Raw genomic sequence first — 16,584 nt, forward strand, 5'->3', positions numbered from 1 at the left:
TAGGCCCATAGTTTCATGTGGATAGAGCTCAGCCCTCACTGCAGCACGTTGTTTCTGTTGCCATCCACATCAGCAAGTAGCAGCATCGAGGTCTGTCTGATGGCACAGGTGAAGTAGTCAGGTTCTATTTCTTGTGCGCACACAACCTCTAAGACATACAGGTTGACTTCCCATCCGGGAAATTCACTCGCGTGCTTGGTTCTCACAACGCACAACGTTTTAGAACTCGAGGTACCGTGGCCACATCGCTCGGCACATCTCTGCTAGTGTACCAGGATTAGGCAGCGGCCGCCGTCGATATGGCGAACGCCGCGGAAGCCAGGTGGCGGCAGGCGTCGTCGTCGTTCGTGCTCGGCTGCGCGGCGGCGCTCACCGTCGTGCTGCTCCTGCAGCACCGCCTGGGGGAGTTCAGCTGTCCCGGGGCGGTGCAGTTCTTGGGCGGGAGAGGCCGGAATGGAACATCGTCAGAAAAGGCTGAGGGTAACGTCACAAAACCTGGTAGCGGCACGGCAGCTGATCTGAGCCTGCCGACCGGTGCCGATCGCGAACGAGAGGTTTGCTGCCTCAATTCAGCTGTGTTTTTTTTTTTGTTGATTTATTTATTTGGACAGTGTATATTCCATCTTGTTGTAAATATATGCCGTTTTAGCCCCCTCAACTATTCTCTAAATATAAATTATTTTTGAACTTTTATACATTTTTTTTTCTCTTTTGTTCCCATCTTACCATTGTTTAATAAACTAGCGCATCAACCCGTACGACTGCACAGGCTAGAAATTTAGCTTACGACTAAATTGTAGATATTTGTGTTAATAATAATTGTATGCTAAGATATATCAACTATTTATATTTAAATATTAGAATGTAAAATATAATTTTTTTTTATAATTTGGAATCATGTTTATTATTTGTGAATATATCTAATTTATAATTTTCATTTTATGTGTTATGCAAATTGATTTTTATTTGTTTCTTGATTTTTTGAAATTATTATTATTTTTAATATCGTCACCGTATCTCATATTATTTTTTTAATATATTAAATTCTTTGATATTATTTTTGTGTGATAATTGGTAATATGTTTGAGTTCTGTTGTTTTAATTTTGTAGTGTTTGATTATAATTGATTTGGAAAAAGTATGTTGTTTGCTAACGTAACTAAGCTGAAGTTTGCTAACATAATCTTGTTGGATAAATAGTATCTATAACAAAAAAGAAGGAAAGGCAAGACAAGAAATAGTCTTGGGGCTGGACTCTATGATTTGTTTTTTAATCTTCTATGTTATTTCGTCTGGTTGTTGATCTATGGTTACAGTTAGTCAATCAATTAATTTGATGGTTGGAAGTTTTGCTTTTTTACGAGAATTTATAGGATTTTCTTAGGATTAACGTGTAGTCACCAAAAGGAGCCTTCAATTAGTAAATATAAGATAAGATGTTATCACTTTCACGAATGAATGAGTTATTTTTTTAATACACAATAAATAAAAAGCAACAAGATTATTTAATCTACTTTCTTAATCCTGGTACATAAATCTAACACGACGTATATTTACAATCGGAGGAAGTATTATATTGAGATCGAAAAGAACGGGCATGGCGGCGAACAATTTTGTTTCGGGAATAGCGACGGTGCCTGATTAATGGCAACTTTAGCTTCTTCAAATTAGCTGCGGCGATCTGAAGTACTCTACAATTTTTCCTTCAGAAAAGAAAAAAGAATTTCCAGTCCACCAGAAAAAGAATTTCTTGTCCACAGTGAATCAATTTATATTACGAAGAGTTGCTCATGACAAGACAAGAGCGTCCATAACATAATTCACGCACGGCGGATCAATGCATAGCAGGCCGCGGAGACGGAGTTCCCGGGATTGGCCGCCGTGGTGGAGCGCGTGGCGACGGCGGACGACCGGACGACCGGACGGTGATCATCACGTGCGTGAACCACGCGTGGGCGGCGCCCGGGTCTCTGCTGGACCTCTTCCTGGAGAGCTTCCGCATCGGGGACGGCATCGCGCACCTGCTAGACCACGTCCTCATCGTGGCCATGGACCCGTCGGCCATGGCGCGGTGCCGCGCTGTGCACCGGCACTGCTACCTTTACACCATGCCTGGCATCAACTTCACCTCCGAGAAGTTCTACCTCTCCAAAGACTACCTCGAGCTCGTATGGAGCAAGCTCAAGCTCCAGCGCCGCGTCCTCCAGCTCGGATACAGCTTCCTCTTCACCGTATGTGCGCATATATCAGTCTGAATCCTCGTAATTAGCAACACACAATTGATCTAGCTTCAAAGCTTCAGCCATGCAAATATATTGCTGATCGCATGCAGGACGTTGACATCATGTGGTTCCGGAGCCCGTTCAAGCACGTGACGGTGTACGCCGACATGACCGTCTCCAGCGACGCCTTCTTCGGCGACCCCGACAACATCGACAACTTCCCCAACACGGGCTTCTTCCACGTCAAGCCGAACAACCGGACCGTCGCCATGACCAGGGTCTGGCACGAGGCTAGGAGCAGGTTCCCGGCCGGCCTGAACGAGCAGCCGGTGTTCAACGCGATCAAGAAGGAGCTCGTGAAGGATCTCCGGCTGCGGGTTCAGTACATCGACCCGGCGTTCATGGGCGGCTTCTGCAGCCACGGCAAGGATCTGAACAAGATCTGCACCATGCATGCCAACTGCTGCGTCGGACTGGGAGCTAAGCTCAAGGACCTCAGGAGCGTGCTCGACGACTGGAAGAAGTACACGGGGATGCCGCACTGGGCCAAGCACGCCGCCAAGTGGACGGTCCCGGGTGCTTGCATCCATTGATGAAACGCGTTACAGACCGAGTTGCGATCGAGTTGGTTGATTATACACAGCATTTTGTTGCTTCAAATCGATTACTTAATTATTCCCTGAATTAATTAATTTGTTGAATACCGATATGATACAGTATATATTACTATGTTGTTTAATTAATGAATACCGGCAAACATATATACTTGTCTGTAAATTAAAGTTGTATCTTCTATCAGACAAGGTGAAAAAATAGGGTTGATGGACCACGCACTTGCTCGGTTGGTAGATGGTGTGGTTGAGCGCCACGTCCACACATGCTGGAACTAGTAGGTTACCTACTTTTTTTCAAGTGACGCTATAATTCATGGCAACTAACATGATTGTTTGGTTGCGTCCACCTTCTCAGCGCATAGGCTATACTTCCTGTATCTTGAGAAAAGAAGTGGCATAATTTGTTGTCCGCACTTGTTTTGCATGAAGCATGTTGCATGGTTATACTTGAGTTGAGGAAGGGAATTAATACCGGAACTGTGCCAAATATGATGTTAGATTCATTCAGTTGGTATATACAATACAGTGTGCCGTATCTTGTCTTGTGTCTGGCTCAGTCATACCAGTTCAATTTCGTTAGATGGAGCGAGCTAAGTACATGGAGTTTACCAAGTGGTACAGGGATTTCTTGGAGAGAATTCCTCTGTGACAATGTGTATTTTTATGGTTTCTTTGTATGTCACTGATGTCTAAGGTAGTGTTTGTTTCGTGAGACGGGGTGGGACGGAGCGGATTTATCCTGTTTTTGAGCTGTTTGGTTGGAGTTCAAAGGGATGTGATGGTTTTGAATCAGATAATATTCTTCAAAGATTCGGGACGGATCCGTTCCAAAAAAAGGCTGAACGCAGCCATCCTACTTGGGACGGGTCACTGACGGTGGGCCCGAAATCTAAAATGGAGTCGTTCCATCACACCCACCAAACAAACATCTGATTTCGGACCATCCCATCCCATCCCTAAATACATGAATGAAATCATCTCATCTACCTCGCTCTCCAACCAAACACTACCTAAGAGTAGCATATAAGGGAATGCTAAAACTTTTAGTGGCATAGGGGAAGGAGTGTTACAACAAAATATAAATATTGGATACTGTAACATCAATCATAAACTTAAGGTATGAAAATATGGATGCGCCATTAAAGCAAAACCAGATGAATACGTCAAGAGCGATATCGTAATTTGATTTCAGATAAGATTAAAAAAGAGAAAGATATTATCCACTAATTTCTCTCATAAATTCTTTATTTATATTTATTAATAAAACATGTCTTATATCTATAATCAATAACAAAGCATGAAGGCTGGATGAAAAGGTCGTACGGTAAAAATGAGTAAATTATTCAAAATTTAAGAGCTTATTAGGTGAAAAGAGAGTAAGAGAATAGTTAACGCGTTAATCAAGTCGTGTTTTATATAATAGAGATTTATTCATTTTTTGTTAGTAGATGGGCTTTTAATTATGTGAGAGGCCCTGAACTGCATGGGCTGGGCCTAAAGATCCACGCTCCCCTGAACTACCTAGTCTGGCTCCGTCTCCCGATAAGTAAAGCGATAAACCCCGAGCTCTTTGCCTTCCCAGTTCCCATCTCGCCGGCCGCCGCACCCTCTTGCCCCTCCTCGCGTATACTGCTACTGGACATCCGAACTCGGGCTGAGTTGCTCTCTCCTCGGTAAGGAAGCCCTAACTTGCTTGGATGGATTGTTTCAAGAGTTATTTTTGTTGCGGTTGCAAGGTTTGTGCGCGGTGGAGTATCGATACCAGTTGATTAACCAAAACTTTTTTTCGGGGTTCAATCGAACCGCCGGTACTCACAGTTGACTCCGCCCAGAGCAGACATGGGAGAAGGTGGAGAAGAGAAGTCGTTCAATTTCCTTCAGGTTTTGTGCGGTGCGTCAAATTCCTCTCTTGTAATTCTGCATCAGTAGTCTTTTTTTTTTTGAACGATCAGCCGGAGCTCCGCCAGATTATATTGATAGAGTAGAAATATAAGTCCAAAGATACATCAGGCCATCAGGCTGAAAAAACCAAAAAAGGAAAAGGAGAAGGAGGAAGAGGGCGAAGAGGAAAAGCTCTGCATCAGTAGTCATGTACTTGGTTTTGCTGGATCTCTGCTCCGCAATGCAGCCGATTATTTTTTGGTTGCTGATGCTCACTGGTGTGAGATAGAAAAGTGCAGGTCCCATGATGAAACTGGTTGATACAATCCATGCTGGAATTCAACTTCTGCAATGCTGAATAAATGTTAAAGCATCCCCTAAGTGTTATTAGTCAGTTTTTTTGTTTTGTTTAGGTGGTATGCTAATCAGGTGTGTGCTGATTCTAATATGTTAATCCTGTTACAGTGAATTACTTTCTGAAAACTGGTCAGTGTGGTTATGGCCAGAGGGTTTGTGGTTCTTGGCCCTGACTATCTTTGCCCATTTTCATTCAATAGAATGCGACTGAGGCTTTTCCCTGATTTTGAAAAATAATGTACCTGGTTTTGTATAACTTTGTCTTTTCAGAGGGCAGCATAGCTGGAGGAACGGCCGGTGTTGTGGTGGAAACAGCCCTGTACCCAATTGATACAATAAAAACCAGGCTTCAGGTCAATCATCTTTTCATCGCGCAATAGCTCTTTTTATAATCTGATATCTTGAGAGAATAAGAGCAGTGATGTGCTTGTGCATACAGAATACTTATCTAAGTGTCTCTGCAATGCCAACCAAATCCTATTCCATGTCAAACAAGTCTCTCTAGTTTTTAATTTACTAAATCTTGTGCTTCTAGTTTCCCGTATGACTTCATTTTTTTCTGCCCATTGTTTACTGGCATCTTAGAAAAGTAACATGTACATGCTGCTGTCTGAAGTTTGTGGTTTCTTCAGGCTGCTCGAGGTGGAAGCCAAATTGAATGGAGAGGCTTGTATTCTGGATTAGCTGGAAATCTCGCTGGTGTTCTCCCGTGAGTACATAATATCACTTCTTCATATTGCATCTGTTAGATCACTACTTGTTATAACTTGTGCAGTGCTGCTTGTTTTCCTGAAATGTTAAAGCAATATCAAGCTGCAAGTTGTTGACCTAGTATGACCCTACCTCAAAGTATCACCATCTTTTGTTGGATGCTATATTGAAGTAATAATTTGTAATAATTCACGATATGATGCAAATATTTTCCTTCATGTAATATTCTCATTAGCTGATCGAGTGTTGTTTCACCTTTAACTGACTGCCATGCATCTATTAAGAATTCAGACTCCGTAGTTTCACCTTTTGCAAAGGTACCATGAGAAAAAATGATGTCTTCTAATTCTGCCATACCATTTATCCTGTTTTTGTGATTTTCTTAACCTAATCTATTACTTATTACAGGGCTTCTGCAATATTTGTGGGAGTATATGAACCGACTAAAAGAAAACTATTGGAGAGACTTCCTGAAAATTTGAGTGCTATTGCCCATTTTGTAAGTTAGCACAGATTTAACCTTCAGTTGGCTAGCCGATTGCTCAAAATAAGGCTTGTTGTTTGACATTGCTGTTTATACCATGTACTTTTCATTTTATGCCTGCCGTCCTATCCATGGCATTTTTATTGAACTGCCAGAATTGTGTCTTTTCTTCTGCATGAATGCTTAGCCTCTACTACAGCATATTGATTTATGTTGGCCATGTTTTCTAAATGCGAATGCTACAGACTGCAGGGGCCATTGGCGGTATTGCTGCTTCTCTCGTCCGTGTCCCCACAGAGGTCAGAAAGTTTTATTTTTTCTACTCCAAATAGTGCTGTGCTGCATTCAAATTAGGTCTCACTGCATTCAGGTAGTCAAACAAAGAATGCAAACTGGTCAATTCAAGTCTGCTCCTGATGCTGTTCGCCTCATTGTTGCTAAAGAAGGATTTAAAGGGCTCTATGCTGTATGTATATTCTTTCTGACCTCTTATTTGGTGAAGAATCTTTTAATTTAACTGATGTAACATTACTTTTCTTTGAAAAATGATGATTGTTGATTTGATTTGTACATTTTATGCCGCCTTATGATAAATGTTGTCATCTTATCCATTCTAACTCTTTCTTCTTTTGGTTTGTAGGGTTATGGCTCCTTTCTACTTCGAGATCTGCCGTTTGATGCCATTCAGTTCTGCATATATGAGCAGCTTCGAATTGGTTACAAACTTATGGTACTCTTCTATCATTACCAAGATAACTATTTATTCTTGTGTCCGTCGAATTACTAATGAACAACTCATTCAAGGCTTCAATCTGTTTCCTCACTTAATGTAAAATCACACATTGTCAACCTCCTACATATTGTCCTGGGTGTTTTTTGTTCAGTAGAGTTAGATTTTGTGCCATGATCAGCATTTTGCTGTCTCATATATGTCAGATATTGTACTGCTGATGCATCCTGATGTCAGTACCTCATTTAGATGTGATTTGATTCTACTGTATCTTCATCAAAACTTGTTCACATTTATTAATGACAGAATTATGAATAACTTGATCATTTGTTCATATTTTCCGTCTTTAAAGCAGCAATCGTTGTTAACTGCTGCCCAATAGCTAATATAACTGTAACCGAAACTTTCAAGATTTTTTAGTGCTTACCATATTTTCTTTTCACAATTTCCAGGCAAAGAGGGAGTTGAAGGATCCAGAGAATGCACTTATTGGTGCTTTTGCTGGTACAACGAAAATTTCAGTCTAACCATTCTAACTCTCATGTTGCTTCCTAATCATCACTGCCCTCTCTTGTGTTCTTTTATTCCCTCTTTCTGACCAAAACGTTTCCTTCTGCTTTGTACTCTTACTCTTTGCTAGGCGCCATTACCGGAGCTATAACAACACCCCTTGATGTTTTGAAGACAAGATTGATGGTTCAGGTGGATACCATAAAAAACACTTGCAATATAACATTCCACCCAGAAAACTCCTTTTGCTGCTTTGCATAACTGACTATTTCTGTGTTGGTTGGGATTGAAGGGACAGGGAAACCAGTACTCTGGAATCGTAAGCTGTGCTCAGACAATTCTGAGAGAGGAAGGCCCTAAGGCATTCTTGAAGGTAAAGTGCAATGGAAGTGCAATGGATATAAACAGCTTCCATACTTTTAAGTTCCAACTACAAAACAAACAATAGATGACATGATGTGAACTGGATGCTTTCAGATTTGTCATTGAAGAGATTCTGACTTGCCAGTATAGTTCGGTTTAATCTATGTTTTGGCCTTGTGAATGATGCACTGTGCAATATAACAATTGTTAATGTGCATTCTGTTGTGTTAGCCCTGTCTTTTGTTGTGCATCTGCCTCTGGCCATTGGCATCAGTTAGCTAGTTACCTATTTTCAGTTGTCTCTATGTCTAAAGTTGGCACATGGCAGGGCATTGAGCCACGGGTGCTCTGGATTGGCATTGGCGGGTCCATTTTCTTTGGCGTGTTGGAGAAAACCAAGTCGATGCTAGAGGAGAGGAGGAAGAACAAACCGCAGGCTCCAGATGCCAAGTCCGGAGTCAAGGACGAATGAGTGAATCAGTTGATTGATTTATGCTGCATCCTTTTTTCTTTCCTGTAACTAAATGTTCTACAGAAAAGATGAACAGAATAAACATTTTAACCTCGTTCATTACAGAGATTGTTGGTTTGATCTCGCTGATTTCATTAGAGGCTAATCGAGGGGTTTGTCAGTTCCTCTACCGAGGAGGATATGTGACTAGATGCAGCATGCGATGGAGCGCTTTTCATTCTGCTACTGTGGAGTCTGCAGACGCGATGAATATGCTGTGGACGGCGGGATGCACTTACAAAACGGTGGCAGGATGTAGCTACCATGGAGCATTAGCTGCTACCGCTACAAGTTTAAGGAACTGGGTTTGAGTTCTAATCCCCTGGAGTTTTGCTATTCCTTTTCTTAATGCAGAGTTCTAGTTTCGACATATTTCCAGTGTGTTTTGCTATACTTTCTTAATGCAAAGATATAGAGTTCATTCTAGGTATTTCAGTTTTTCTTAGTAGTAGGTTTCTTCTTTATTTTTTACTACAACTAATTAAATACCTGTTGTAACGGGAGAAAAAAAAAATTCACGAGATAATACTTGTGCGCCGTGCCCTTCAACCCATGGTGGCAGCACACCCTTTAATAGGGGGTACCTCTACCCATCTCATCGTGCGAGGAGCAGCACTATGAGATGCCAGATTATTCTCAATCATTGATCGACCAAAGATCGGTGATTTTGATACCCCTCCGTGATAAAACTCTTACAATTAGCAATTAGCAACCATGCAGTGTTATTTCAATTAGAAACTCTATCTTCAATGCTCTTACAATTAGCAATCACATGGAAGAATGAGGAAGGTTATCATCAGTGTCCCATGGAATAAAGACGCTTATATCTCATTGGAATGTTTTTACATCTATCGAATCACAACTATTGGTGATACATCTCATCAAACACATTTGTGATCATTTAAAAGGTTGCGCATATGGTATTGAAACATCATCTAGTGAATTGTACATGGTGAAACACAACATGGGGCAAAGATGGAATCATACCTGAAATAGATACGATGAGCAGATCTGAAGCTCTGAAACAGTGCCACAATATCAAGTATTGACTTGATTATCCCAATTGATCGAAGGGCACTGACGAAGCTACAATATGTTTGTACCATGAATGCTAATCTAAGACCCACCATTCATATTTCAACACTAATTTCAAAGTCTACATTCACAAATAGGCAAGAATCCCCATGCCAAACTGGACTCTCAACTGAACAACTTGAGACAAACGGAAAAATCAAAGTATACTGCTGTGTGGCCTATGCGATGTGCAGAGTAGCAGTACGGCGCTCGACTGCTGGTGCCCAGCTGCACGCAGCTCCGCACAAGGCACGACGCTCGCAGGCCGCCCGACGGCTCATGCATCGTATCTATTTCAGGCCGGAGCAGACAGCAAGGTGAGGGGCAGAGAATGCTGAATTGAGAGAGTGATCGAGCTGCAAGCGTTGATGGGTTCATACCTGACACGGTGGCGAGGCAGGGGAGACGGAGGCGCCGATTTGGGAAATATTAGGGGTAGTTGTTGCGTGGAGAGGAGGAATCAGATACAACAGTTATATGGTATTGATTTTATTAAATTACCTACTATTGTCTACAAAGATAATATTATTTGTGTTGTTCTGATACAAACATATTACCGGGAGGATCGAGCGTGGCGCGGGATCTGACTTCACCGATTGCTTCTATATGATCTGTTGGGACATCGTCAAGCTGGACATCATGGCCTCGATACACCACTTTTACGCCATGCACAGACGCCACTTCGACCGCATAAACGGTGCCTTGGTCACCTTGCTGCCCAAAATGGAGGGTGCCTTGACTATAGGGGACTACAGGCTGATCAATTTAATTCATAGTTTGGCAAAACTTATTACCAAAGTTCTGTCATTGCGACTCGCACCGCATCTCAATGATCTAGTTTTAATGGCTCAGAGCACGTTTGTTAAGAAGAGGTGTATCCAAGAGAACTTCCTCTATGTCTAGAATCTAGCTCAGGCACTACACCGCAAGCGCCAACCATCCTTACTTTTGAAGCTCGACATATCCAAGGCCTTCGACATGGTAGTGTGGCCCTACATGCTGGACCTCTTACAAGTAAGGGGCTTTGGAGCTAGATGGAGAGAATGGATGTCCATCCTCTTGTCCACATCCTCGTCAAGAGTGCTCCTCAATGGTTCCCCAGGATAGTACCTCCTCCACCAACGGGGACTTCGACAAGGGGACCCCCTCTCCCCCTTCTTGTTCATCACCACAATTGATCCGCTACAACACCTCTTTGAGCTAGCAACCAGCGAAGGCCACCTATCATAGATCAATCATATAGCTGCACATATGAGGCTCTCCTTATACGCTGATCACACGGCCATCTTCTTGGCACCCATTAAGAATGAGCTATAGACCTCAAGACAAATTCTGGACACCTTTGGACAAGCTTCGGGGCTGCACGCAAACCTTGCAAAGAGCTCGGTGGCCACAATTCGATGCGATGATATTGACATGACATATATCCTTCAACATATGCAAATCCCACTTGTATCACTACCTTTCAAGTATCTGGGAATGCCTTTCTCCTTACGGAAGCTACGACATGTTGAGCTCCAACCATTGATTGACCGTGCGGCTAGAAGCCTGACAAGGTGGAAAGGAAGATTATTCACCCTGCTCGGATGAGTAGTGCTTCTAAAAAGTGTCCTCGTAGCACTGCTCGTATACATCATGAAAACACACAGGCTTCCGGTGTCCATCTGCAAGCGCCTTGAGAAAATCATGCGTTCATGGTTATGGATAGGCACCGAGGAGGCCAATGGAGTAAAATGTAAAATTGCATGGGCCAGTGTCTATCGATTGAAGGAACTTGGGGGTCTAGGCGTCTTGAACCTCGAGAAATTTGGTCGGGCACTTAGACTACGCTGGCTATGGTTCTCTTGGAAGACACCAGATAAGCCGTGGGTGGGACTGGAACTACCATGTGATGGCATGGATATGCAATTATTCTATACCCTCACAACGATGACTGCCGGTAATGGGAACACAACAGACTTCTGGAGTAACCCTTGACTACACGGTTCATCACTCAGGAACATAGCACCACAACTATTCTCGACTTTACTAACACGTTGCCGAACTGTCTGTGCGGCACTCACAGGAAACAAATGGATTGATGACATCCAGGACACCATGCCAGACCTACTACCAGACTATGTTCGATTGTGGTGGGCTCTGCAAGGAATTGTTCTATCTAACTACCGGACAACATCATGTGGAGAGATAGCCTCGGACGAATACACATCTAGGTCAGCATGCATTGCACAGTTCACTAACAGCATCTCCGTTAACTATGCGCCGCTCGTCTGGGATCCTTGGGCAACACCTAGGATCAAATTCTTTGCCTGGCTACTCGCCTAGAAGGGAGTCTATACCGCAGATCGCCTATTGTGCAAGGGGTGGTCAAATTCCTACTTTTGCCCCTATGCATGCGAAACCTGGAGACCATTGATCACCTCTTCCTCGAATGTCCTTTTTCCACAACAACCTGTACAAATGGTAGACTACTGGTCTGGCCTGCCGAACATGGGCAACCAACTCCATCCACTCTTCTTGCAATGGTGGAGACAACGTGTAATTATCGCGCCACAAGCGCAGGAAAAAACTTCCAAACACCCTACTTCTTATGATCTGGCACCTGTGGAAGAAGCGAAACCGGAGCATATTTCAACGACAAGCGGCCAGTGAGCTTGTCGTCTTTACCTTTACTAGGGAAGAATACATAGTCTAAATCTTCATCGGTGTAAAAGTTACCTAGGGGTTCTCCCACCCATGTACAGATCTTTATTTTGGTTAGCTAGATAGACACATATATAGCTTCGTTTCCTGTTTCATTTTTGTCATCTGGTACATCTTTGTTCCTTCTAATGAAATGAAAAGCAGCTCTTCTGCTTTCTTTCTTTTTTTTTTGTCAAAAAAAGGTGGGAATGACATGTGCCAGGTTGTGCGCTACAAGGTGGGCTGCAGAAGGAATGGGCTCGGCCCAACTCACGTGTCAAGCCGACAAATCAGCAAGCCTGTGAAGGCATCGAAGAACAGAAATGGCATCTCCAACCTCGGCTTCTCCTTCCTCCGTTCCTACTCCTCTTGAACCTTCTGTACTCTTGCTTCTCTTGAACCCTCCAGTGCTTCTCTAGAACCCTCAATTCCTATCTGTAGCTACCTATTTGTATTAGATATATGTGGCACGAAACAATTTGGCTATCAGAGCTTGGATTGATCCGTCACCACCGGTGATAATGTCATTCGAGCAGCAGAATGTTTGGTATCGGGCATTGTTAGAGCAGATGAAGGCGATGATGGCGAAGATGGACGAAAGCAACCGCATCCTCAACGATGCCCATTCGTCGGTGGTGAAGTTAAAGTGGTTGAGGTGTCCATTGACCGACGGGAGCCGGCGGCAGCAACATCGGCGTCTCCCTCGTCTCCCTCGACCTCGGCACCACCCAGGACGATGTCCTCGACATCCACATCGCCACCACTGAACAACACCTGCCCACGCACGGCAAGTGTTCGACGATTGGTCGCGGCCTGGACGCCCGCGTTCTGGCACCTGCGATCACTGCCTCGGCACCAACCGCCGCTTCCTCGACCTCCACTTCACATCAGGACGACGCACGCATCGTTCCAAACGCCACCATCAAGCTTTTCCTGGTGACGCCCACCAGCTGTTCAACGCTGTGTCACGGCTGCGTCACGCGCGTTCCAGCGTCTGTGAGCGCGGGGCTGAGGCCATCGCCATGGCCATCTTTCAGCAGCGATCAAGTTGTGTTGTTGCCGGCCTAGAACGTCCTCCTCGACCTCTCCATCGCCACCACCGAACACCCGTCGGCGACTCCCGCAACATGTTCGACGCCAGTACCAAGTCGCTTCACCATCATGCCAATGGCTACGAGCACCCCGGCTGCAGCAACACAGGTGTCCCTGACCACCCCGACGACATCCACGACATGTTCGACACCAAGACGCACGCATGGCACCACGCTGCCAATGGCTGCGATCAGCCCTGCAGCGACGGTGTCGCTCACGACCTCGACCACTTCGGTAGCTGCAACAACACCCTCTCTTGCCACTCCAGAGGTTGAAGGTGGAGATGGGCTCAAGGCATCAGAGGAACCGGAGGAGACAATTCACGACGTGTGTGCAAAAATACTTGCTAATCTAAACAACATGCTTACTGCAGCAGCTCCGTACACCACTCCTCTGACCCCCACAGATATGGAGGTTAGCCATGAAGCAATTTCTGCCACCCACATCAACACCATCCACCCTCCCACGGTGGCGCCTGTCAAGTGCTCGATGTTCGGCCTCACCGGCAACAATCACACAACAGTTGTGTCACCACGCATAGCAGTCACGTCCAAGGTTGTTCCTGTGCTAGCAGAATCACCAATGGTCTCCACTACAAAGCCGCGCATCATTGTCGACTCCCAAGCATGGCCTCACCCAAGTCCTGGGACGACGCCAATCTACATGGTGGGCTGGTCTGGACTAGACCACTGCACACCGCCACACAATGTGATGCAAGGCGCAGGCGTCGGCATCGCCAAAACCATAAGTGCCCCTTGCATCCTAGGCGCTGACAACTTCATCCTCACCACCATCCACAGCGCGAAAATCCCTAACAAGAAGGTGGAGCTTAAACCATGGCTTGATCCACGACTGAATGAAGGCAGCAGAGGCGTGGTGGCTAAGTTTCAACAACCGTCGACACCTCCTACTCAAGCCAAATTTAAAGTTACCCGAGCCAAGCAGTAGCTTGCACCATGGCTATCATTCTAGTGTAGTATTTATGATGGGAAGATGCAGGTGAAGGCTCCATGGCCACTGCCTGCATGTGTGGTAAACACAATGTATCAATGCCCTGTTCTGGAGTCAACCTTATCATATGATGTTTTGCTTGCTCGAGGTGGCACTTTTGGGTGTCACAAATGCAAGTGTTGGAATACTACAGTTGCAACATGTGCATTTGCTTTTGTTGTTCAGGTGCAAGCTCAGCTAACAGTAAAGCAAGAGGAGATAAATCCTTGGCCACCACCCAGGCTAGGAAGTTCACAAGCAACACCTTGGCTGTCATTCCAATGTCATATATTTGAATTGAGGGAACCATGGAGACCACCTCAAGATATGCAGATAATTGGGATAAAAAAATGTATGGCCTAATCTGGATTTACTTTGCAGAGAGCAAACAACTATACTGTTTCTCTTGTGGAAGGCTGGAAATATGGGCAGGATGGCTATGCTATGGACAAGTGTTTTGATTCTAAGCAGATTTTAAGTGCAGCTACAGAAAGGAATTGGCGTGAGCCAGAGCTTGGTGTGTGCAAGATAAGACTAAGTGCATCCCGGAAGTTCTGGCATCTGTATTTTGGTTTCAAGCATATATCTAGAGAAGATATTGCTTTCAAGCATATATCTAGAGAAGATATTGCTAGTACAGGCAAGTGTGAGAATATTGCTGATGCTAGTTGTGAGTTGGAGGTGGTTATTCAGGAGCTAGAAAGCTATGTGATGTGGAAAATTGAATGGAAGGAGCAAATGGATAAACCAACATTATATTACATGTTCTTGATTGGTGGTGAACCAGTGCTGTTTATGGACAATCAGGAGTGGAACTGTCAAAAATATCTGTCAGCATGGTTGTTCTTGTTGGTTTCTCTTCACCTAGCTCTGAACATTCAAACAAGGTTTGCTACTCGTGTTTTACACATGTGCAATCAGGTGTTATATGGGAGTGAGAATTCTTTGATTCAGCAAGTTTCGCTTCTGTTCCAGTTCAAACTTGCAGCAAGTTATTTCCTGTGCAAACATTCTCATAAGAAAGGACTGGTAAGGCCATGGGATCTTAGTATCTTCCAGCTCAGTAATTCATTAATGGTCATCTGTGGTAGATTTTGTTGCATCGACTTGGGGACAAGTTGAATTTAAAGGAGGAATGCCATGTGCCAGATTATGCGCTACAAGGTGGGCTGCAGAAGGAATGGGCTTGGCCCAACTCACATGCCAAGCCAACAAATCAGCAAGCAAAGCAGGAGTTTTTTTTTTTATATATATTTTTTTATTAAAAATTTAAATAAATAGATTCCTCGTGGAAACAATTACAAAACTAAACACCTACCGCCCTCTTAAGAGACGATAAGAGGCTTACCGTCTCCTGAGAGGACGGTAAACAGTCCCGAAGTCTCTTACCGTCCTCTCAAAGGGATGGGTAGCCTTACAGCCGTAGGGGCGGGTAGCTACAGTACGTGAACAGTAAACCTCAATGAACAGTATTTCGAAGTTTAATTTTGCTACTATCTTCTCTAATCAAAATAGTGATGTTCTGTTGCTTCAAAAATCCTAAAACTTTTTGTACGTGTTACATAATACATGTGCAACCCATTTTAATTGAATTCATCCAAAAATCCTGTGTAGAATTTAAACTAAAATTCTTCAAAAAAGACTACTTTTATAACCTTTAGCAATTGTTAGCGCCTCAAATAAATTTCTAAAAATCTGTTAAAATTCACTAATATTCTTCTTATGTGATGTGATAATTTCTAAAATTATTTTTAGCCTGATTATATGGTAAAAAAGTGGATTCCTTTGTGATGCACCATTTATATGTATTTTTATAATTTCATGTGATATTCTTCTTTTAACTTAATTTGAATTCAAACATATATAAACCTAGAGCTAAAAATAATTTTAGAAATTATCACATCACATAAGAAGAATATTAGTGAATTTTAACAGATTTTTAGAAATTTATTTGAGGCGCTAACAATTGCTAAAGGTTATAAAAGTAGTCTTTTTTTGGATAATTTTAGTTTAAATTTTACATAAGATTTTTGGGTGAATTCAATTAAAATGGGTTGCACATGTATTATGTAACACGTACAAAAAGTTTTAGGATTTTTGGAGCAACAGAACATCACTATTTTGAATAGAGAAGATAATAACAAAATTAAACTTCGAAGTACTGTTCATTTAGGTTTACTGTTTATGTATTGTAGCTACCCGCCCACCGAGAGAGCGGGCGGTAAGAGACTTCGGTATTGTTTACCGCCCCTCAGAGGACGGTAAGGTCCTCAGAGGGCGGTAGGCGTCTAGTTTTGCAATTGTTTCCATGAGAAATCTATTTATTTAAATTTTTAATCGAAAAAAATATAAAAATAAAAAAAA

The 16,584-nt window shown here is 43.3% G+C and overlaps 1 protein-coding gene and 1 pseudogene across 4 annotated transcripts; both read left to right on the top strand.

Moving 5' to 3' along the window:
• The first annotated feature begins 299 nt into the window (after positions 1 to 299).
• Positions 300 to 2,905, top strand: LOC133910840 (uncharacterized protein At4g15970-like; annotated as a pseudogene).
• A 1,452-nt stretch (positions 2,906 to 4,357) lies between these two features.
• Positions 4,358 to 8,463, top strand: LOC133913779 (S-adenosylmethionine carrier 1, chloroplastic/mitochondrial-like). Of its 4 annotated transcripts, none has more exons than XM_062357041.1 (12): positions 4,358 to 4,508; positions 4,668 to 4,726; positions 5,344 to 5,426; positions 5,706 to 5,782; positions 6,193 to 6,283; positions 6,514 to 6,567; positions 6,639 to 6,734; positions 6,909 to 6,998; positions 7,451 to 7,502; positions 7,639 to 7,700; positions 7,801 to 7,881; positions 8,200 to 8,463. In XM_062357041.1, the coding sequence occupies exons 2-12, from the start codon at positions 4,675 to 4,677 to the stop codon at positions 8,341 to 8,343; spliced, it is 882 nt and encodes a 293-aa protein (XP_062213025.1). In that variant the 5' UTR covers positions 4,358 to 4,508; positions 4,668 to 4,674; the 3' UTR covers positions 8,344 to 8,463. The 4 variants fall into 4 exon arrangements, with proteins under 4 accessions (XP_062213025.1, XP_062213024.1, XP_062213026.1 ...); XM_062357040.1 differs by having other exon boundaries at positions 4,359 to 4,508; positions 4,654 to 4,726; XM_062357042.1 differs by having other exon boundaries at positions 4,381 to 4,508; positions 4,673 to 4,726.
• Positions 8,464 to 16,584: the final 8,121 nt, after the last annotated feature.

The sequence above is a fragment of the Phragmites australis genome, chromosome 3 (genome assembly GCF_958298935.1).
Source record: "Phragmites australis chromosome 3, lpPhrAust1.1, whole genome shotgun sequence".
Classification (NCBI taxonomy): domain Eukaryota; kingdom Viridiplantae; phylum Streptophyta; class Magnoliopsida; order Poales; family Poaceae; genus Phragmites; species Phragmites australis.

What these genes read in the sequence shown, in the direction of transcription:
- LOC133913779 (XM_062357041.1), top strand. Translation starts at nt 4,675, where the DNA reads ATGGGAGAAGGTGGAGAAGAGAAGTCGTTCAATTTCCTTCAGGTTTTG. An exon ending in AATCTCGCTGGTGTTCTCCC is followed by an intron (nt 5,783 to 6,192) that starts GTGAGTACATAA and finishes TACTTATTACAG; the next exon opens with GGCTTCTGCAATATTTGTGG. An exon ending in AGACAAGATTGATGGTTCAG is followed by an intron (nt 7,701 to 7,800) that starts GTGGATACCATA and finishes TTGGGATTGAAG; the next exon opens with GGACAGGGAAACCAGTACTC.